The 23285-nt window shown below is 45.3% G+C and overlaps 3 protein-coding genes and 1 long non-coding RNA gene across 13 annotated transcripts in view; 1 reads left to right on the top strand and 3 right to left on the bottom strand.

Moving 5' to 3' along the window:
* Positions 1-1366: 1366 nt before the first annotated feature.
* On the bottom strand, positions 1367-3555 carry LOC139624907 (uncharacterized). The gene is made up of 4 exons (XR_011691772.1): positions 3417-3555; positions 3161-3279; positions 1678-2797; positions 1367-1502 (listed from the first exon to the last, which is right to left on the bottom strand). It is a non-coding gene; the product is annotated as an uncharacterized lncRNA (long non-coding RNA).
* Positions 1471-7237, top strand: chodl (chondrolectin). Its single transcript, XM_071484292.1, has 8 exons — positions 1471-1753; positions 3480-3655; positions 3726-3913; positions 5431-5588; positions 5692-5736; positions 5924-6004; positions 6111-6207; positions 6677-7237. The coding sequence occupies exons 1-8, from the start codon at positions 1669-1671 to the stop codon at positions 6756-6758; spliced, it is 912 nt and encodes a 303-aa protein (XP_071340393.1). The 5' UTR covers positions 1471-1668; the 3' UTR covers positions 6759-7237.
* A 327-nt stretch (positions 7238-7564) lies between these two features.
* Positions 7565-13434, bottom strand: LOC139624879 (zinc finger protein ZFP2-like). The gene is made up of 4 exons (XM_071484246.1): positions 13269-13434; positions 12289-12517; positions 10681-11028; positions 7565-9787 (listed from the first exon to the last, which is right to left on the bottom strand). Exons 2-4 carry the CDS (start codon positions 12503-12505, stop codon positions 8343-8345), a joined length of 2010 nt encoding a protein of 669 aa, XP_071340347.1. The 5' UTR covers positions 12506-12517; positions 13269-13434; the 3' UTR covers positions 7565-8342.
* A 226-nt stretch (positions 13435-13660) lies between these two features.
* Positions 13661-23285, bottom strand: part of LOC139624877 (receptor-type tyrosine-protein phosphatase mu-like) — a 109767-nt gene continuing 100142 nt past the window's right edge. For all 10 annotated transcript variants that reach the window (XM_071484234.1, XM_071484235.1, XM_071484237.1 and 7 more), the window contains 10 exons: positions 22586-22702; positions 22197-22351; positions 21916-22051; positions 21291-21440; positions 20660-20833; positions 19696-19827; positions 19369-19494; positions 17788-17951; positions 17408-17543; positions 13661-16651 (listed from right to left, as the gene is read on the bottom strand). In XM_071484234.1, the coding sequence (XP_071340335.1) occupies positions 16598-16651; positions 17408-17543; positions 17788-17951; positions 19369-19494; positions 19696-19827; positions 20660-20833; positions 21291-21440; positions 21916-22051; positions 22197-22351; positions 22586-22702 (1344 nt within the window). In that variant the 3' untranslated portion in view covers positions 13661-16597. The remainder of the gene's footprint in view (positions 16652-17407; positions 17544-17787; positions 17952-19368; positions 19495-19695; positions 19828-20659; positions 20834-21290; positions 21441-21915; positions 22052-22196; positions 22352-22585; positions 22703-23285) is intronic.

Genomic DNA, 23285 nt, shown 5'->3' with positions numbered 1-23285 from the left:
CACTGATTAATGAGCAAACTCGTTTATAATTCAGGTGAATTATAATGTTAATCGTTTTTCAACGTTTCGATTCATTTTAGATTTTTTTGACATTTCAGTTATTTTTCTTGTTTTATTAATGATGATGTTGTTAATGACTAAATTGAATCAAATTAAAAATCGTGATACAACATAATGAGAAAAAAAAAGTAACTGGTAATTATGTCTTTATTCCATAATCACAAGAAACATATGAGAAAGAACAGATAAATAAAACACATGTATTTGGCCAGAAAATTATATATTATATAACATTATCCTTATATTATGATTAACATCTATTAACTCCTGTCTGCAGTGAATCTTGATGTTCAGACAACATCTCTGGATCACCGTGATACTGAAGGAAACTTAAAAACAGGAGGATTCCCTATGAAGCTCTGTTTCTCTGGAGCTTTATTGTGAAGGGACATCAGATGATGATATAAAAGGAGCTGATACAGAAGAGTTAATAACAGTGACACACAGGAAGTTTCCTCTTGGTTTGGTTTAACTTCTCAGTCATGAGATGTTTTTACTCATATTATCATTAGTCCTGTTAGCACTAATTCTGATAGTACCACTAGTTTAATGAGACAGATGGAGGACACTGAGCCCTGCAGCGAAGACAGAGACAGACTGATGATGATGAACATGATGAAGTCAGCTGTTTGTTCCTCTGGCTGAAGGCAACGAAAAACCTCAACTTCATTTACTCTGAGTTTTATCTGTGTTCCCAGTATACTGTTAGCCTAGCTTAGCACAAAGACTGGGAACAGAGGGCAACTGTTAGCCTAGCTTAGCACAAAGACTGGGAGCAGAGGAAACAAGGATTCCTAACAGACATCAGACGCTGACATGTTTTGTGAAAATGTTCACACGTCAGTCAGACAGTGAGTTTGCTGGGATGTGAAAGGTGTTTGTTGATGTCAGAGGCCTGTGATCTGATTGGACGGAGCTGTCACACACACAGAATGCACAGTTATCTGAGGAAAGCTGTTTGTCCTGACGCAGGAAAACACAGCTCTGACTGAACCAACACATGACCTGAACTTTAGCCAGTGATGTTTTTATCATGTTGTGTGTGTTGTGTGAGATTTATTCTGAACAAAATATGAATCATGAATCATCACATGATGTGAAAATCCACCTTCACATGGATCAATGAAGAGAGTGCTGCTCATAACTGCAGCAGATATCATGTGGGGGGGTTATGTATTGATCAGCCCCCCCCCCCCCCCCCCATCCTTGTAAGTGAATTAAACTGAGCTGTGTGTGCGAGTGTGGCCCCCCAGGGCTTAATGAAAGAGAAGGTTACATCTGGGGCTCTGTAGGAACGATTGATCATAGAGAGAGAGAGAGCAAGAGAGAGAGAGAGATAGAGAGAGAGAGGGGAGGGGTTGGGGGTGGGATGGGGGAGGAGTGAGCAGCATCTGCAGACAGAAACACTTTCTCTGTGTCCAGCTTCATCACAGGCAGAGAAACTGGAGGGCAAGGAAACATGGAAAAATGGAAATAAACCAGGAGCAGGGCTTTTATTTTGAAATGTTATAAGAAAATCACTTGAGTTAAACAAATCAACATCAGAGTTTCTATATTTATTAACATCTTAATTTTTATTTTTGTGTTCAACAACAACTCAGAACAGTGATGTTTTACCCAGTGACGCTGTTGATCCTTGGGGTCGTCATGGCGATGATGGTGGCCCAGGTGGATGGAGCGCGGGTGCTGAGCGGTGAGTTAAGAAAATAAAAGTCATTTATCCCACAAACAGCTGGCTCAGTTTTTCTCCAACATGTTCATTCAGGGAAATGAAGCTGCATGAGATCCATTAGTTTTTAAATGGCTGAGTTAAGACACTAAAACCCCTTCATGTGTAATAATAATCAGTTAATTGATTACTGTTATAATGAACGTCTCAGAACAGAATCAGTCTTGTCAGGTGATTAAACCTTTAAACCTCATGTGACACTTTTATAAAACCTCTTCTGTGCACTTATGATTTTTTTTTGGTAAATCTGAAGGTTTTTTTTCTTGAAGCTTTTTCTCAGTTAATTAAAGTAAAATTTGTGCTGATGACTTTGTGATGTTTAAATGATCTGTGATGTTTGTCATCAATAATAATTCAGATTCGTGAGAGTGAACCTGAGAGAAGTTTGAATTCCACTCTTTATCTTTATTGTTGTTTTCCTACATCATCGACAGTGACTGTTGCCTAGCAACAGCTGACACCATGAGCGTTGTGGTTGATAGGGTGTGGTGCGGTGCTCTCTGAGCTGTTGCTATGGTGTCCGGAGTGGTTGCTGTAGCACCTGCAGGTGGTTGCTGGAGTGTTTTTGCACTGGTTGGTCTTGAATAAAACATCGTGTAATGAATCCAGTCCAGTCTCTAGTCTGGAGTCCCGGTGACACAGTGGCTATGCTAACGTGGCTAGTTGGTGAACAGCTATAGCTGGCGAGCTAACCGCTTACTCTCAGGCTAACGTCAGTCACAGTAGCTTCTGTCTCTTGTCTCACAAACTGTGATTGACAGCTGAACCTTCAGTTTATTTCACCCCCCAAGTGACGTGTTTATTGTTTCCAACTGAACCACTGTGTGAGGTCATCAGGTCACATGATCAAACATGACCTGGACTGAGCTGCTGCTCTGTTTATAACTCACCCATCCAGCCACCGATCATCCCTGTTCACTGGACCACTGTCCTCCTCTCAGTTACAACCTGTGCTGGATAATGGTCAGGACAGTGAGGGGGAGGGAGGCAGAGCGGGGGGGCGGGGGTCTGGTAATAGACAGATATATATGGAGCTCTTTAGTGGCTTTAACAGTAAAGTGATGATGGTGCAGAAGAGAATCCAGCTAATCACTTAAAGTAGCTCTGAGTGTGTGTGAGGCTGTTTTAACCAGACTGTGTATTAATCACTGCAGCTATTCACTGAGGAGACACACACACACATACATAGATGCACACACACACACACATACACACACACACACACGTACACACACAGATGCACACACACACACACACACGTACACACACACACACACACACACACACACACACACACACACACACACACAGATGCACACGTACACACACACGTACGTACACACACACACACACACAGTAGAACACTGATACCTGTGGTAAAATGCTGAATGACAGGTTGTATTGAGACACTGAGGTTGGTCTTTACAGGGACGAGGAAAGAGAGTGGCATCGTAGTCAAAGGGGTCAGAGGTCAAACACACGAAGCCTCTCTGGTGGGAAAAAAGGAGAAGACGGTTTCTAAGTTTAACACAGAAAACTCCTCAGTTGGATAAAAATAGACAGAAATGTACGAGTTTGGGATCAAGCAGGAGAGGAAGAGGAGGAGGGAGGTTCTCAGGCTGCACACCTAACAGAAGCTCCCTGGTTAAGCTGTAAGGAGACAGATCACCTGTCCCTCTTTGTTTCTCAGGTCAGACGGTGTGTTCAGGTGGTCCAGGACGTCCCTGCTATAAGATTGCATATTTCCACGACGTGTCGAGTCGTGTTGCATTCAGGGAGGCGTGTCGGGCGTGTGAGATGGACGGAGGGTCGCTGCTCAGCATCGAGAGCCCAGCCGAGCAGACGGACATCGAAAACCTGCTGCAGGTGAGACACACACCTGGTCTTCTTAGTCTCCTTCTCTTCCTGCTTTTATCTTTCTGCTCTTCACCTCCAGGAGCTGCGTTCAGGAGCAGTGGGCGGGGCAGGAGGAGGTGCAGGAGGAGGAGGAATAGCGGACGGTGACTTCTGGATCGGTCTGACTCGGGTGGACGGAGTGGATCAGGCTCATCCTGAAGTCAGCAACACCTTCACTTCCTGTCCACAGCTCTACCACTGGACTGACGGCAGCCCGGCCTCCTTCAGGTGAATGTGACATCAGACTGCATCAGGTGACCCACGTCACCCACACACAGACTCAGGGCCACTGATGGGTTGGTGTCAGCCTGTGAAAGAGGCTTGATAGGAGGATGTATAGTGATTCTGGTTGCAGGTAACGTTGTGAACACTGTGGGCATGTGGGCAGGCACAAGAAGCACCAGGAGAAGTGCAAGTCCATCAGATCTCATTTATTACAGGCTTCAGGAGTCGGTTTACTGGCAGCATTGGAGGTTAAAGCCATGAAAACAAACAACAGCTGATGCTAGTTTCATTCTAAACAAAAACATACTGCAAATTAGTTACTCCAAATAATCAACGCTTATCTCTCCTGTTCTCATCAAACAACGTAAATCTGCATGATATCAAGGAACAAAGAAAGTCACATTCTACTCAGGCAACTGTTGCAGGGAGAGGCCCAGGGTTCTGCTGCAGGTAGGCAGAGGGCCTGCACCTGGGCTCAGTCCCCTGTATGACCTCTGAGTGGTTGGCCACTCCTCCTTCCTTCTTCTCTAGAGGCAGCTCCTCCTCCAAACACAACCAATCCTCCAACCTGAACGTCAACCCTCTGATTCAACCCACAGCAGTGTCTCCTGAAATAACGCCCCTACAGCGGTAGGTGTACCAAACCTTTGTTGTCATGGTTACAATAAGAACAACGAATGGTCATCAATAATAGAAATAACATAAACTGCTACTTTTTTCTGTACTCGTCGCCGCACTTTTCCCTTTGCTCCTGTCATCATTACTACGACCACTAGATGTCGCCTAGCAACAAAACCTAGCTATGGGTCATAATAACCTGCTGACAGATGACCTGTGGGCTCGTTTGTTACAGGACAGATGCAGACTAAACCCCGCCCCTGAACAGCAACTGCCCAATCACAAAGAGCGTAGCAGGAAGTGACAGCAGGTGTTTCCACACGGAGCTGTGGTCAGATTCTGAGCTAATGTTAGCATGAAGCTGCTTCTGTGTGAAATGAATGAAGAATTTGGCACTGGGCCCCCAGCAGGTTCTGGGTAAGACCCTGTCTCAGCTGATACTGTACTTCAGACAATCAGATTACATTTAACCAGCTGTGGAGTAAATCTGGAGCTTTGGGGCTCCGCCTCCGGATGGCGTGCAGACTCTCAGAGAGCAGGGTCAAAATCAAGCAGGAGAGTGAACGTACAATGTTCAAAAATAAAGTGGAAAACAAAGGGAGACTCCCAGAAAAACTCCCCAGCTACCAACAGGACTGAAAACACGAAAAACAGAAGTCAGGTCCCAAACAACTGATGGTGATGATGATGATGGTGATGATGGTGATGATGATGATGATGATGATGATGATGATGGTGATGGTGATGATGATGATGATGGTGATGATAATGGTGATGATGATGATGATAGTGATGGTGATGATGGTGATGATGATGATGATGGTGATGATAATGGTGATGATGATAGTGATGTGATGATGATGGTGATGATGATGATGATGATGATGATGGTGATGATGTAGGAACTGGTATTTTGACGAGCCGTCCTGTGGAGGAGAGGCCTGCGTGGTCATGTACCATCAGCCAACTGCACTACCTGGTCTGGGCGGGGCTTATCTCTACCAATGGAACGACGATCGCTGCAACATGAAACACAACTTCATCTGCAAATACCAACCAGGTACTATCAGCCAATCAGCTTCAGTCTCTGATAAACACAGCCAGGTACTGTCAGCCAATCAGCTTCATCCTCTGATAAATTAAAGATCCCATCTTTCTTCCAGAGAGCCATGGTGTGACGGGTCACACACCTGGAGGGTGGAGCACAGGTGAGTATGAACGTGATGCTCGCCTCTTTAGAACGTGTTTCTGTCAGAAAATCTGAAGTCAATGAACATGAATCATTTGCTGCTGCAGATGTTCATGTTCAGACTGACACCCTGACAGGCAATAGCCTACAGCGCCACCGTCACGTCAAAGTAGTGACAGGTGTGTGTACTGTGTGTGTGTCCTTAGAGGCAACAGCCAATGGAGGTGTGGTCAAACAGCCAGGAAGTGAGGAGGATCACCCTGAGGTCACTGTGGCCGGAGCTTCAGGTACAAACTCCTCTAACCTCCGACCTGTCGGTCACTCAGTCTGGTCTGGACGACTGTGGCCTGGTCTGCTCCGGTCCAGTATTTAACTGCGTCTGTCTCTCCCCAGGCATGTTACTGGTCTATGTGATCATTCCCACAATCCCCCTGCTGCTGCTCATCCTGGTGGCCTCTGGGACATGTTGTTTTCAGATGCTCAGTAGAAGGTAAGACTGGACCACAGGGACTACAACTCCCAGCAGCCCCTGCTCCTCCTGTTTGTGCAGAGTATGCAGTGTTCTTGTGAGTGTATCAGTGATTATGACGAGTCAGACATTGTCCTGTTAATGACAGCTGATACAGCAGAGTGTGTGTGTGTGTGTGTGAGTCCATACCTGGCATCAGTTCAGTTCTGCAGATTCTTACCCTCACAGACAGGAACCCTGTTCCCACTGAGACGTTCTGCTGACCACAGACCAGAGAACAGGAACGTCCTCACATACACACACAGAACCATCAGGAGTCACACTCACACCACAGCAGACACTCACAGCTCATTTCATTTCCTACTAATTCTGTTAAAATTTGCATGAGGTTTGGTTGGAAACTGGACTTTGGGGAAACAAATTTGTAACAAATTAACATTATATTGAAAAGACTGGGTTGATGATGATGTCATCACCTCTCTCCCTGCAGTCACCCCCGCACAAAGACCGCCGCTGACCAATCAAACCTGTGGATCTCCAGGACGCCCAAACATGACAGCATGGAAGTCTGAAACCACCACCCCCTGACATCACAGTGACATCACAGCAGCATCAGCATGTCAGAATGACATCACCCTTATCACAGCTTGGCCAGTTATCGTCGTCGTCGTCATCATCATCATCATCGCATGGTGTGTTCAGGAGCAGGTGGACATCATCAGAGGCTTTTATTAGACTGACAGAGTACACACACTACTGCACCTGTACTGTGAAGGTACTTCTCTCCATCCTCCTCTTTTCCTTCTTTCCTCTCCTGTATCTCCTTTCCTTCCATACTTCCTTCATGTTCATCTGCCCCCCTTCATCCTGTCAACATGTCCTTCTTTCCTCCCCTTGTCTTTCTTTTCCTCCTACAGAGAACACTTCACCTGTCCGTTCGTTCGATCTGATTGGTTCCCAGTCTTCACCTGTTTCTTCACCTGTTTCCTGTGGTGATGACCTCACACTGTGACCTCACTCTGTCAGGGATTTAAAGGAACAGTTCAACATTTCAAATACTTTCTTCCTGTCTGACAGTGAGGTGTTCACATCAGTCTGTGTGTGAGGTGTGGTTATCTTAGCTGAGCATAAAGACTGGGAACAGCCTCATCATGTTTGTGTAACAACAATGTGTGTAAACTATATTTTGAGAAAAGTAAAGATCAACCTCCATCTTTTTGTCCCTTTCTGAAACATAATTTGGTAACACTTTAAGCCCCTGTAGCTGTCTGTTCCCACGTGAATTGAACGCAACATGAACTTGAGAACAAATTGCTTTCAGATCAGCTGACGTTCGGCTGACTCCACTCCTCACACTGCTTCAAAACATCCGCTGATCTGTACAAATATCTTCTGATCTTTATTATGAGCACTTTATTCTGAACTCTTTTGTCCTTGTCAGGATCCTGTAGAGATAATGACTCAGTTTTTCTGGAATCTGATTGGTCAGTAGTTTGATTGTTGAGCTCAGCATCAGTTACCATGGTGATTTACCCTAGTAACAAGTGAACCACTGTCATAGGACTGAAAACCAGAGTTAAACCTGTTACCTGGATGACCCCAGATCCTGGTTGAGAGTCCAGACCTCAGGTCTTTCAGGGTTTCAAACTGGCTCTGACGTTTTGGAGGTGTGAAGACCAGGAGTAGAAAGCTCCTAAAGTCATTTAAAGATGGGATTAAAACTCTGGTCTTTAGTTTTGGTGAAGAACAGACCTCCTTCTGATCCACAGTAACTGATTCCTGAGAAAACTGACTGTCACCATGGAAACGCCTCTCAGCCTATCAATGTGAGTGGTCAGTGGACCTGTCAGCTGACAGACTCCACACACTGTAGTCATGTTGGTGTTTTGTGAAGTTGACAAATTAAAACACTTCCTGTCACTGCAGAGTCTGTTGTTATTTTCAATTCAACCAATCAGCTGCCTCCATTTGTTTGTTTACAAAAAGAATCTGCTGAGGAAAATCATGGGACACGACAGAAAGCTCCGGAACGGCTTTGACACAGAGACTCAAAGGTTTGAATGTGAAGAAACAAACATTTTTCATTTTAATTTTAAACTGGTCATTTTGGATCAATGGATGGATCGATCATGTCATTCACAGGTCTTTGAAGACCCTCAGGTGGCAACGAGCTGATGAACGACGTCAGTCTCTTCATTCGTCGCGGCCTCGAACCGCTCAGCTGCTGCATCGACCGCCACCACCGTCTCTTCCTGTTTGTACGTCAGAGTCACGTCATCATCAAACAGGATGGGCGGGGCTTCCTCGGCCGCCGGTTTCCCCACGCCGTGCATGCGCCTCTTGTGCTGCTGCAGGTTCCCGCTGCGGTTGAAGCGGGCGGCGCAGAGGTCGCAGGCGAACGGCCGCTCCCCGGTGTGGATGATCACGTGTCTGGCGAGCTGCGAGCGGCACTTCTTGTCTTTGCCGCAGATGTGGCAGACGAAGCTCTGCGGCAGGCGCGCTCCGTTGGCGTGGACGACCTCGCGGTGTCTCTTCAGGTGGCTCAGGCGCCTGAAGCTGCGGCTGCAGAGGTCGCAGGCGTGCGGCCGCGCCTCGCTGTGGACCGTGGAGTGACTCGCCAGCAGAGACTTGAATTTGAAGACTTTGCTGCAGATGGGACACGGGAACATCTTGGCCGGCGTGGCGCTCTTCCTGCGCCCGGTGGCGTGCTGCACATCGTTCACTCTGACCTTCAGGTGGACGCGCAGGTGGTGCTGCTTCAGGCAGGTGGCGCGCTGGAAGGTGCGCAGACAGATGCCGCAGCGGTGCGGCTTGTCGCCCGTGTGGATGCGGGAGTGAGCGGCGAGCAGCGCTTCAGACTTCAGCCGCTTCCCACAGACGCTGCAGGCGAAGAGCCGGTCGGGCGGCGGGCTCTCCTCGCCGCTCACCTGGTTCTCCTCGCCGCTCACCTGGTTCTCCTCGCCGCTCACCTGGTGGGCGTGGACCAGGACCTTGTGCCGTTTCAGCTGGTACTGTCGGCCGAACTTGCGTCCGCAGATGTCGCAGAGGTGCGGCCGCTCGCCGGTGTGTGTCTGGAAGTGCACGGCGAGCTGAGACCTGCACCGGAACTCTTTCCCGCAGAGGTCGCAGAGCAGCGAGCTCGGGCGCGGGGGCTCGGCGGCGCCCTCCACGTGGACGATCCTCTTGTGGTGCTCCAGGTCGTTGGTCCTCATGTAGGCTTTGGGGCAGAGGTCGCAGCGGTGAGGTTTGACCCCCGAGTGGATGACCTCGTGCGTCTTCAGCCGGGAGCGACAGCTGAAGGTTTTCCCGCAGACCGCGCACAGCCAGGCCTGCGCCTCGCGCTGCCTCTCCAGCTTGGCCACGCCGTCGGGGTGGAGCCGGCTCAGGTGGTGCTGCAGGTTGTCGCGGCGGTTGAAGCGCAGGTCGCACAGGTGGCAGGCGAACGGCTTCTTCCCGGTGTGGATGAAGGAGTGACGCGCCAGGCTCGACTTGTTCTTCATCACTTTACCGCACACGTCACACATGGTGCTGTCAGGCTCCAGCTTCACCACGCCCACAGGTGCATGCTGGGACTCTGAGTCCAGCCGGACGTCCCCAAGAGCTGGGGGGGCACAGAACAGAGTAAACAGTTAACAACAAATCTAAAAAAATGTATCTAAAATATTTTTACATTTAAATATCATAGTTACATATTTTTATTTATATATTTTAACTTTTGATAAAACTTAAACTTTATACTAATAATTATATTTATACAGTCACCTTCATCATTAAATTTAAATAAAATAATTCAACATACAAAAAAACCATACAAATTCAAATCAAATCATTTATTTCAATAAGAAATAATCTAAAATGTTAAATATTAATATAAATACGTAATAAAACCATTTATGACCATGTGATAAAATCAACTGAAATCTGATCAATAGATTTATAAAAACAAAGAATTTACATTTAAAACCAGATAAAAAGTAGAAACATAGGAAACATATAAAAACTAAACTTTGTTGTTTCTGCTAGATTGTTAATATAAATGATTATCATTAATAAAAATTTATTAACAATTCATCACAGGTCAGAACTGGACTGTGGTCAAAAAGTCAGCTTCATGCTTCCTGTCTTATCTCCTTTAGCAGAGGAGGCACTGAAGCTTCCTTTACCAAAGGAAAGGAGAAAATGCCGTCCCACAATTCCTTGCTGCAGCAACATCTAAAGCAACAGACAACAGTAGTTTGATGAGTGAATATAATTTCGTTTTTAATGACTGACGTGTGATTTTCATCATCTCTCTCATCGTCTCTTTTTGTTTCGGCTGTTTTTCCTCCATGTCTCACAAATGAAGTTAATTTAAAAAAAACTCAGGTGTCTTTTCCTAAGTCCTTATGACCTCTCCTTCACTTGTTTCCTTGTGATGTCATGAGATCGAGGAGGAGAAAATTTAGACTATTCCACCACAGTCCTGGACTCTGGACTGGTTTTGTCCTAACTCACCCTCAGGTGGAGTCCAGTTGGGATCACCTGTGTCCTCCTCCTCCACCACCACCTCCTCCTCCTCCTCCTCCTCTCCTTCCTCCTCTGCCTCCTCCTCCTGTTGGTTTGTATCAGGTGTCACACGGCGGTGACGGCGTTGAGGCGGATTTCGTTTGGTTGTGTTGGAGGTCTGAGGAGGTGGTCTCCTGTGGGTCCTGGACTGTGTCTGGGTGGGTTTGGGGGAGAGTCTGGTGGCAGGTTTGATGGTTCTGGTTCTGGTCCGGTTGGTGGTGCAGTGCTGCAGCAGAGCGCCCCCATCTGGTCCATCAGGTCTGACTGTTAAACACTGCAGCAGCATTGCAGACGAACCTGCACAGAGTTCAACACATCGACAGTGAAGGCAACATCAACAACAGCAGGATCAGTGAGACGTTCACTGACTTGTAACAGGGAGGGTGAACACCTGAACACCTGCAGTGTAACAAGGGCTGAACAGGTAGATCCTGGTGGACTGTGGTCCCTCTGTGTGCGTCAGTCACATGACAGTCGTACACACTGGTCATCGACCCTCACTGAGAAAATCACAGTGACGCTTTATTTTTCATTTGCGTTTTTCATTTTTAATTATTTCAATTCTTTGATTTCATTTGTTGTAATGTGATTTCAGATGTTTGTATTTTATTTTTCACTTATTTTAATTTGTTTTATAAGATTTTATTAACATTTATTTATTACCTGTTTTTTTTTTTTTTAAATGAAACATTTACAGATGGGTGTTCACTGTCGCCCTGAGTCCTGTCTGCAGGCTGCTCCTCAGTCAGTCAGTGTACGTCCCTGACAAGCAGCTCAGTGGAGTCAGACCAGGACCAGGATCTGTCTCTGGTCCCCCTCCGAGCTGAACTCAGACCAGTCTGAGGTCGTCTGCCCCCCTGTGTCAGAAACATGTCACTGCACTCAGGTCTGCTGCTGTTTGTTGTGTTACTGGCTCTGCAGACAACAGGTGAGTCGAGACCTGAACCACAAACATTTCATCACCAGACCATTGATCTGCAGCTGCTCCGATAACCAATCAATAGACGAATGAATAAAGTCTGAGTTTGTGTTTTACCTGACAGTGAAGTGAACACTGAACTTCACTGTCACATGTCATGTTCTTCACCTGTGTGTGTGTGTGTGCTGCACCAAGCTCAACACAAAATACAAACAGTGACGTTAGTGTGACACACACTGAACCACAAACTACACAACATACAGTGTGTGACGTTCATAACAGTCTGTGTGTTCCTGACACACACACACACACCACAGTTCAGTTGATAGTGTCATGTGTCAGCGGGTCCACCCCTACTTTATCCAGGATTTTCACATTAAAAGCCTTACAACCTTCCTGTTAAAGGTGGGCTTTTAAAGTGAAAAACAGCAGGATGTGTTGAGTTGTGCTGATGCCAACAGCAGCAGAGGATCCTTCACTACACTGTCTGATCTGAATGACAATGTGATGTCGTTTCATTACCTGAACCCTGGCTGACACAGGTGACGACTCCCATCACCCACCTGTAGGGGGCAGCTCTGCTCTGTGGGGGTCATATAGGGACAGAACGATCAGACGTCACCTGCAGGGCCACTCACCTGAGTGTCTCCAGCTGAGCTGCTGAGTCAGCAGGTCCACCTGGACAGCAGCGTCTCTCCTCTCTGCAGAGTCGCTCTGACAGCCGACCTCCCTCCTCTCCTCCTCTGGACTCTCCCACTGGCAGCCCACCTCCCTCCTCCTCACCTCCTCCTCCTCCTCCTCACCTTCATCTCTCAGCAGGAAGACACAGAGCTGTTCAGCTCCAGGAGGCTCCATCTGTAAAAGCACCTGAGGCCCAGCAGAGGACAGGTCATCAACAAGTCGCCTGAAATGTGTCCATGGTGGAGCTGTTTCACCGTCAGTGACTGACTCAGTTCAGGTAGATTTCACCTGGACCACGCACACTGTTGTCCCCTGGTAAACACACCTGTGTGTTCTCATGACATCATCTTGTTCTTCTCAATAACACTTGGTAGTTGACAGGTTTTGATCTGATCTGGAGCAGGTCAGGAGTTCAGCATCAGTTACCATGGTGATTTACCCGGTAACAAGTGAACCACCGTCATAGGACTGAAAACCAGACTTAAACCTGGATGACCTCTGATCTACCTGCTGTGATGACTTCATAGGTGTGTATGTCGGCTGCGTGTGTGTTCACCTGTGTGTAGGTGATCTGGAGCTGAGGTTTAGGTGAAGGTGACTCTTCAGGATCTGAGCTCTGTCACTTTAAATGAAACAGCTCATTGTTCTCACCTGTACAGACTGTGGTGTTAACTGATGACTGATCGATGATCGATGATGCCAGCAGTGATCAGTAAGTTTCCCGTCACTTGATTTACAACAATAAAACAAACTATGGTTCACGCTCCGACATTAAGCCTGATGTTCGTGGAAAATGTTATTGTTTACGTCATTTCTGTGCAGTTAAAACACAAACATCAAACTTCCTCTGATGCTAACATTAGCAAGATGCTAACTAACTCCTCGTCCCTCTCGCACAGAACCGGGCCGACAGGTGAGGTGAAGGTGTGCGGTTTACCTGAGAGCAGAGCGGCTCGGGCGGTGACGGTAAGGAGAGTTTAACGTCCACAGGAAGATTCAGCTCAAGATCTGACACAACTTCACAGAGAGAAACACCGCCGACACTGCGGGCCACACCGGAAACACTTCTTCTTCTTCCTCGTCCTCTGGCCCGGCTCCGGCGGGTAAATGCTGCCCCCACAGGCCGGATCACACACTGCAGCTGCTACAGTCCGTTCACATCAACATCAGAGCTGCAGCTGACTCTCATCAGGAGTCTAATCATCATCAATGATAATCATACATAAAAATTCATTAATTAAAAACTAAACCTATTAAGAAACAACAGAGGAAACAATATTTTAGGATAAAAACATACTTTTTTATCCTTAAAAGGCCACAGACTCCAGCTGAAGTGTGTATAGAGATTTTTATTTGTAGTATTTTGGGATCATACAACATAAATAAAAGCTTTCATTACAATAATGTTCTCATCAGCACCAAAGCCATACATCAACAGGGTTCAATCAAAACCACAAACAGACCTTACCACAATTAACCCAGAGCCATAAGTCACCAGGGTTAGACTGACCCAGAGCAATATGTCACCAGAGTTACATGCAACCAGAGCCATATATAATCAAAATTAAAACCAACCTTGGGCCATATGAAGCTGAAGTTAAATCAACCCAGAGCCATATGTCAGCAGAGTTAGGTTGTTTCCTGGTGTTACTGAGGTTCTGTTGTTCTGAACAACATGATTGTCTCTCTCCATGTGCTTCACAAGAACAATGACAACAATGACATCGACACCAAGAACAACTGAAGGAATAAATATTCTTCCTGCTTCCTCCTGCTCTATGTACATTATTAACAAAACCACCAACCAGCATCATCCAGCTGCTGAGGAGAAAACAAACAGAAGCCATAACCTGAAGGGGACCAGGGCTCCAACTGAAGACGATGTGGCCGGATGATTCCAAGTCCAGTTATTTTTTATTCTGCAGCAGTAAATATCAAGCACCACCGAAGAAGACAGATACATGGACGGACTGTGACTCTTACTACGAACATCTGCATGTCTTTATATATTGGCTTGTTTCTCTGTGGTGATACAAAAAAAACAAGTGAAAGTAAAATGAATGAATGAATGAATGAATAAACAAAAATGAAAAAAAAAAGACAAAATCATCTCAACTCAAACGCCTACATGGTTCCTTTTTCTTCTGACCATGAATCAGGACACTGAGTTTGCATGGTTGCCATGGGGACGTAGATGTTCAAACTACCCACTGTTCTGAGCTCCGTCAGGCTTCTCTTCAATCTCTGTGTCTGTGCTACAGCTGAAAGCTCTGGAACAAGTGAGAGGACCTTGACTTGAGGTGGTTTTGTCTCAGCACAGATGACATTCACTTATCAGGAGTTAAATAAGAGCTGTGACTAATGATTGTTTCGATCATCAATCAGTCTCTTGATTTGTTTTTTCTAATGTCACTAATTATTTGGTCCTTATGGTTCCAGCTACTGCATCTCCAACGTTCTGCGTTTTCATTAATAACCACATCTTATCTGCAGCACCTTTAAAATATGGTTTCCCACAGGGGTCAGTTGTTGGTCCACTCTGGTCTTCTGCAGCCTTTTGACCACAGGTTTGATCTCTGAGATCACTGTATGCTGATGACACTCTGCTGTTTGTCTATGATGCCGGACACAAACCAGAACCGTCTCAGTGCAATATATGGACGGTTCCCTCATTACGTTTCTACAAATTTAAGTGTAAAAGAAGAAGAACCCCTTTACCAGCCCAGATACTGTTCTGCTTTACTCACATTTCATTGGCCTGCTTGTCCAACACGTTGACCCAATGTAAAAAATCTTTGGATCCCAAACCCACATGTTGAGCTCCCTCTGAACTCTCAGTCCGGTTCAGTCCTGCTAACAGACCAAAGGTTCATGTGTATAAATATCTGTAAATACATGTCCGAAGATGGAGCCACAGGTTTTGGCATTTTTTACTTCACACTGTAAATGAAAAACAATCAATTAATACAAATTGTTAGCAATCAAGTTTCCTGTTGAGCAGCTCATTGATTAAACAACTAATTATTTTTGCACTTATTTAAACCTGATGATGACCCTGAGCTCTGACATCATGTTGCTCCATCACCAATCAAAATCGACTTTTAAAAACTGACATCCTCCTAACAGACTGATTCCACAGCGGTTGTAGAACTGATCAGTAAGTTGATTTCAATGATTCACCGTTTGATTCCATGTGTGAATCTTTCTGATAATAACCTTCAAACCGCAAACTGGACCCACTCAGTCAGAACTGGGGGAGCCTTCAGGGACTTCAGGGAAATGCAGTTGTCCAGATACTGTGACCTGATGACTGAGGACTGGGGGTCATCATGCTCTAGATCAGAGGTCTTCAAGCTGAGAGGCCCCTCCCCCACTGGAAAAACAGCAGGTTTTAGTTACTGTGGTCTGGCTGCTGATTAGGCTCACTGTTTGTATCAAGAGTCATGCTCTTTCTAGAATCATGACTCAGTCAAATCTGGTCCAGTGTGACATCACTTCCTGAGGATATCATCATCTCTGATGTCCCTCCAGAATAAAGCTCCAGAGAAACAGAGGCTGCAGAACTTCATAGAGAATCCTCCTGTTTTAAAGTTTCCATCAGTATCACAGTGAAACAGTGATGTTGTCTGAACATCATGATTCACTGCAGACAGGAGCTGATCACAGCTGATCACGGCTGCTTTAATGGGACAGTGTGACTAAAGAGAAGCTAATAGAGTTTAACTGATCTTTAATTTATCGGTTTTTGTGTGTGTGTGTGTGTGTTGGGGGGTGGGGGGTGAGGGGGTTTGAAAACCTCTGCTCCAGATGTTTCAGGAGCTAACAGGAGGAAAGCTCAGACTACAGGGAGTTGATCCAGGTGTTGATAATGGGTCTGATCATGTGACTGAAGCTGACGATTGCTCACAGACGGGACGCTCCACTCTGATGTCATTTTGGTTCCTTTAGTCTCAGCTCATCGATACAACAATAAAAAAAAAAAAACACAACACAGTGACACATGGTGAGTAACAAAGTGAGTCTGTCGGAGTTCAGTGTGTCCATGCTGCAGGCAGACAGTTCAGTCAAACAAGGCAGTGCAAAAACAACCTCCTCCTCCTCCTCCTCTTCCTCACTTCACTTCTCTCAGTCCTCCTCCTCCTCTTCACCTTCAGTCAGTAGTAGACCTCCTCTTCTTCTGTCCTCCGCCTCTTCCTCCTGTCGGACTGCATGCAGTATTATCACTGGGGGAGGAGGAGGACAACGAAGAAGCGTCTCTTGTTGGAGCTAAGCAGAATTGAGATACTCCAGAGCAACTTCATAACAGAACTTATACTGTTCCTGCAGAGAAAGAAGCAGAGGTCATCAGAGGTCAGGCAATATCACTTCTTTCTTAAAATGTACAATGTATATAATTTTTAATATTAATAAAAACAAAAGGAATAATATTAGAAAGAGTCAGTCATAAGGAATAAATTAGTGACAATGAAAAATGACAGAAAAAACAAAAACATTTCAAAGAATAATAAACACAAACAACAAAAAACATAAATTGAAATGTAATATAATACTAGATATAATTTTAAAGATTGATAACAGTAACAGTTATTGTAACATTTTCTATTTATTTATTGATCTTAATTGAAAAATTAAAAAGTAAATCATTAATTTTTAATAATAAAAATGATAAGAAAGTAGTAATAAAAATCATGAGAAATAAATAAAATAATACAAATAAAATGAATGTAATCTAAGAAACGAATAAAACTGAAATAAAATTATCATTGGATATTTATCAATATTAATACCACTACTACTAATAACAACAACTGAAACCGTAATTACAATAACAGATATAATTTAGATTTGGTGTGTGTAGATCTGCATAAAACAAACTCTGTCAACAACATTCACAGACATAGAAATTTAAATCTGATTTAACTGAAACAGAAGAAGTGAAATTATTTTCCCTTTATTGTGAACATTATTTAACGTTATATAACTTTAAGTTAAGTAATTTGATTTGCTCTTAAATCTGTTCAATAAAAACATGTGATCAGAATCAGGTTTGAAGGATGTGAAGTTTTGGTTCTTTACCAGCAGGTCCACCATGTTTGGTTTGTTGTTTCTCAGCGTTTTAACAGCGTGAAAGACGTCGACACAGCGCTGCTGTCGCAACATCTCACAGACTATACTGATGCTGCAGAAGACGCCACTGCGACCCCCTCCATTCCTTGTGGGGGGGCAAGGAGAGGAGAGGAGGAAACAAGGAAAGGGGAGGAGAAGGAGTTAGAAATGCTCAAGTCTGTGTTATTCCACTTTTCACCACTAGGTGGAGACTAATCACCACTGATGGAAACCATCAACTCAGCGTCACCTCCTCCATCAGTGTTTGTACTTGTACCAGTAGTACTATAGCAGTGTCAGCAGTAGTATCAGTGGTTGCAGTATTGCAATATTGTTCTGGAGTATCTTACAGGCAGTGGACGACGGTGCGTCCCTCCCCGCCGTCGTACTCCTCCTGCCATTTGTCCACCTGGTGAACCAGTTTGAGGAAAGAGCGCTTGGAGACGGGTGTGTCCCGGTACATCGGCCAGCCCAGGAACTGGAACTGCTGCACCATGCGGTACCCGTCCTGCGGCTGAGGACACACAGGGAGGACAGGAAGGTGAAAACAAGCTCACCCTAAACCTGACCTGGTCTCTCTGACATATAACAGCAGGAGAGGGTGGTGAAATGAAATACACCACAAAATCACATAGAGCAGGAGGAAGCGCTGAAAGGTGAATTAATCAGACACACCCTAAACTAAAGAGGAGGGATAGAGAGGAGGAAGGAAGGTACAGAAAAGGAAAGGAAAGGAGGAGGTATGGACAGGAAGAAAGGAGGGAGGGAGAAGAAAAAGTAAGAAGGAAAAGGAGGAGATGCTGAAAGAGATAAAGGAGGGAAGGAAGGAAAGGAAAGGAAGAGAGTGAAGAATAAAGTGAAAGTAGGAGGTTCAGAAAGTAACAAAGGAGGTATGAGAGGAAAGTAGAAACGGTATGGAATGAAGGGTATGCAAAAGGAAAAGGAGGAGGCATGTGTGGATGGAAAAACGGAAGGAGAGGAGGTGAGAAGGCAAAGGAAAGGAAAGAGGCAGTGAAGAAAGGAGACACGGAAAGAGAGGAGGAGGTAGGCAAACAGTGAAGTGAAGGGCTTAAAGGATGGAAGAAAAGTAGATCCTAACATAATGTGAAGAGACTGGGAGGAGAAAGTGTTTAAATCAAATGCACTGAAATCTAAATCCGACCTGCCACAGCGAGGCGGGTGGGGAGGGGAGTCTGGATCAAACACAGCTGAAATTTTGTGAGACAGAGGGAGGAAATGAGGCACAAATCAAACACAGCTAAACCTAAACTCAGCCCGACGGGGAGGTGAAGAGGTTTAAATCAAACATATTCTGATCTAAATCTGGTGAAACAAGAAAGAAAATGGAGGTTTGGATCAAACACCCACACAGTATAATTTTATCACACAGAAATCAAACACACCCTGGATTTCTGAGAAGGTGAAGGAGATCAAAATCAAACAACCCCAGACTGAGAGAGGAGGATCTTGTTATGCTAACACTGCTAACACTGTTTGCTAACACACACCTGTATTCATGAATAAATTCCTGTCTACATTAAGCACTGTGCTCACTGAGTGAGAAGTGTTGGTTTATCTGAGTGTGCGCCACACCTAGCATCAATTAGCAACAGCTAGAATCAACTACTGTCAACTAATGATGTTAATCACAGTAGTCTGTATTAGTAATATCACCTACTGGCATTAGCTAGCTTCAACTAGCTTACTGCAGTCAGTTCACATCAAATGTCCTAACACCAGCTAACAACAGCTCATCTGACCTCACACGTCTGAAACTGCTCTTTGTTGAGTTGTGAACAGTTTGTGTTTGGCGTCAGTTACCCTCCACCCACTGCACCCTGACCAACCAACATCAACTCACCAGCAGCATCTAATAACATCACAGCAACTTCAACCATAAAGGGAGGTGACAGAGTATAAAACAAACGCACCCTGGCCGTGTTGTAGATCCTGAAGATGCGACTGATGACGTCCTCCTCCAGATCAGCTGAGACAAACTCCACCTGCAGGGAGCCCAGACGATGGAGGCCATTCTCCGGCCAGTATTGAGGACACAGCTGAAACAGACAGATGGACTTTATTGATCCTCTCATTATCAATAATCAATCTGATCAATGTGATTAATCTCCTCATGCAGCTGTTTGTTTTCTATTAACTTTTTTCCACAATGACAGATTCAGTCCAGGTCCAGTGAGGATGTTTTATTGTTTTAATATTTGTTTTCTTGTGTGTGTGTGTTCATGCAGGTGTGTGTTTACCTGTGCGGGGTCGACGTCGTTCAGCATGACGATGGATGTACAGTGGTAGTCGAGGACAAGACGCCAAAAGTCCTTCACTGTGTTGGGCAAAGGATGCTGGGTAACAATGAAGGCTGACGGCTGCTTGTAGCTCTGAAACAATAACATGCCATATATGGTCGGTCAAACAAACAGCAGGAAATGACATCACAATCACACAGGTGACACCAACAACAACGTCAACAGCAACAAGTTTTCACTGTCTGAGCTTTTAATATGAAAAGAGCTTTCCATCACACACACACACACACACACACACACACTCACAGACATAAACACTCACAGTCTGTGGTCAGGTATTTGGTTGGTTTCCATGACGACAGAGTTGTTTATTAGAAAATGGTAGGGTACGATGTACAATACTGTGGTTTGTGTGTGTGTGTGTGTGTGTGTGTGACTGAACCCTCCATTAACCCACCAAGATGCTGAGACTGCTGTCTGTCTCTGTCTCCCTATTATAAACCAAAGGTCTCTCTCTCTCTCTCTCTCTCAGACATTTAAAGGGACAGTTCATATTTTAAGGATAATCACGTTTTCTTCTTTTCGTAGTCGATCATTTCCCTCCAGTGGGCCTAGTCTTAACTCCAGGTCCCCTCACCTTTTAATATAGCCACTGTTTTTCAAAATACCTCAGTGGAAACAGGTTCTATGTGTAGAATTAAAGGTGAACTAGTGTCCAATGAGTGCAGAAACTCAGCAGGTGGATCAAAAAACAATCGACTGGATTATAGATTATAGATTATAGATCCCCCCAAAGCATCATGGAAATTTATAACAAATTATTGATTATAATAAAAAACATAAAAGGAAGACATGTTGCACAATCAGTGATGACACTCTACGTTTCTATCTGCAGAAGAAGATCATGTGAAATGACCAAAAGCTCCAGAACATACACTAAATGGATCCTGTGTGTGTTACATACATCCATCAGCGCGGCGTTTATGTAGTTGGAGCTCTCTCCATCGATAGTGATGAGGAACGGCAGGCAGCGGTCTGGAGGCAGCACATCCATGCAGCGGTTCTTCTCGTGGTTCCTAGGCAACAGAGCGATGCTGCAGTCCTCCACCCGTAGCGTCGGCGTCACCATGTTCAGAGTCTGGGCATGCACACGCATCGACCCACACCCATAAATATCAGTATCAGCATCAAGGTCAATACCAACAACCAACCAACAAACTCAACTCAAACACCAACACAATCAATCAATGATACAGGTCTAATTAATGACCAATTAATTATTGTCTAACATCTGCACACCTGTAATGACTTTATAACTAATGTTCAATACATATAAAATGAATTATCATTATTTTACTGACTGCACTGTACATTTATAATGACACATTTAATGGATTATGTGTCAATTATATTCATATTAACATTAGTTACCTGTTAACATGGCGTTTACTAACGACTCATTAAACTGATGACCAGTGGTTTATTACCCTTTAATATCTCTTATTAACCATTAATAAAGCAGTTATACAAGCTGCCTCCATTCCAACACAACATGATTAAATATCTAAACAGCATATCAATCAATAATCAATCACCCTGAACTCCTCTTTGATCTGACTGGAGTTGGTCTGAGGGTCCAATCGGTTCATCTCATAATAAACTGAGCGTAGCTGATTGGCTGGAATCGCAGTGTCACCGCAGAGACACGCCTCCAAGATGGCGTCATGGATGAAGACATACTGCTCCTGGTGGACAGATGGGGAGACGTCTTTACAAAGGTGCTCCTCACCCCTCCTCACCCCTCCTCACCCCCTCCCTCTTGTCAGGTTTGATTGACAGGAGGAGTGTTTCTGAAATGTCACTTCATAAATGATTAATGTCAACACATAGCGGCAGGAGGAGGGAGAGAAAGAGGAGGAGGAGGAGGGAGAAAGAGGAGGAGGGACAGAAAAAGGAGGAGGAGGAGGAGGAGGAAGGAGAAAGAAGAGGAGGGACAGAAAAGAGAAGGAGGAGGTGGAGAAGGAAGAGGGAGAGGAGGAAGAGTGACATTAAAAGTTGGACAGAGAAGGTCATCACTTCGTCCATTTCTGTCACATCCTGTCAGTCACAGCCTTTAAAGGAGCAGAACAATAACAACTGTCACACACACACCTCCTCATTTCCAGGTCAAAGGTCAAACTTCAGTAAGGTGTCGACTTTGATGTGTGTGTGTGTTTGTACCTCAGTCTGGACCATGTTAACCCTTCGTGCTCTCAACTCTCGGACACAGTTGTAGATATCGACCACACCTTCTCTCTCCGCCATGTCCAGCATGATGTCAATCACTATAAAACAACCTGTACGCCCCGCCCCCGCACTGACACACACACACACACACACACACACACACATTATATATTGTAGCCCATATGACTGACAGCAGTTTCAGTTGTTGTCAATCATGTTGACATGACTCTGAACAGTGCACAGACACAGTTATACAGGTGTGTGCAGGTGTGTACCTGCAGTGGACCACAGTGGGGCCGGCGGTGGGCGGGGTTTTGGCTTTGACGCGGCGGATGAAGCCCAGCAGGCCGGTGGCGTGAAGCGGGACACCGTGATCGGGCCAACCGGTGAAATGAAACTGACGTATCTCCCTGATCTCTGCCACGCCCCTCTGCAACAGAGACAAGGTGTTACTGTAGTCTGATCCAGATCCTGAGACCAGCACAAGATCCAGGTCCTGTCAGAGTCCTCACACCTACAGGAAACTACACCTAAGCAACCACAGTTTTCCACATGGACTGTGACATTGACATTAACTGTGGTGAGGTGTGTGTGTGTTTGTTACAGTGTGTGTATCTGTGTGGTACAGTCAGAGTGTGTGTGTTTGTTACAGTGTGTGTGTTACCTTCTCCACGGCGAAGGTCCGGATCACGTACTCCGACAACAGCTGAGTCTCGATCAGCGTCACCTTCATGTCGCCGTAGATCTCTGTATCATCCGGCCAGTACTTACAACACTTCACCTGCGCGCGCGCGCACACACACACACACAAACACACAAACACACTTTTGTTTATTCGTTAACATTATAGTCAGGCAGGAATAAATTGAGTCATTAATTAAACAGAAACATAAACAGAACCAAAGGAGCAGATACAAAAATCTCATTAGAGGCTCCGCCCCCTCCCCTCCCTCATTAACAGCTAATTACTGTTGAGCTAATCACACTGTCACCATGGCAACCAACGGGGGCGGGGGGTGGGGACATATTAGGCGACAGAGAAACTCAGAGGGAGATAATCAGCCTGATCTATCCCAGAATCCCCCTCTGTGGCTCTCTGAGGGAAACAGATCCCTGGTGCCTTCTGGGTAATGAGAGCTGGGACAGGAACCATGCTGCCAGGTGGACACACAAACACACACACACACACACACACACACTCTATACCTGTCTCCTCAACAAACACTGTCACACACAGGTTTGTAGATTCACTCCTCGTTACATCTGTGATAGATGCTCTGCCCTTCATCAGCCACACCTGTTGTCAATCACACACCTGTGTGTATGTACTTCCTGTTTCGTCTGCCCCCTGCCAGGTTGTCTTT

Source organism: Trachinotus anak, unplaced genomic scaffold (assembly GCF_046630095.1).
Source record: "Trachinotus anak isolate AG129_WGS33_773 ecotype Australia unplaced genomic scaffold, CSIRO_AGI_Tana_v1 ptg000009l, whole genome shotgun sequence".
NCBI classification, from domain to species: Eukaryota; Metazoa; Chordata; class Actinopteri; order Carangiformes; family Carangidae; genus Trachinotus; species Trachinotus anak.
The sequence above is the reverse complement of the archived record's forward strand: the minus strand, read 5'-3'. Positions and strand labels throughout refer to the sequence as shown.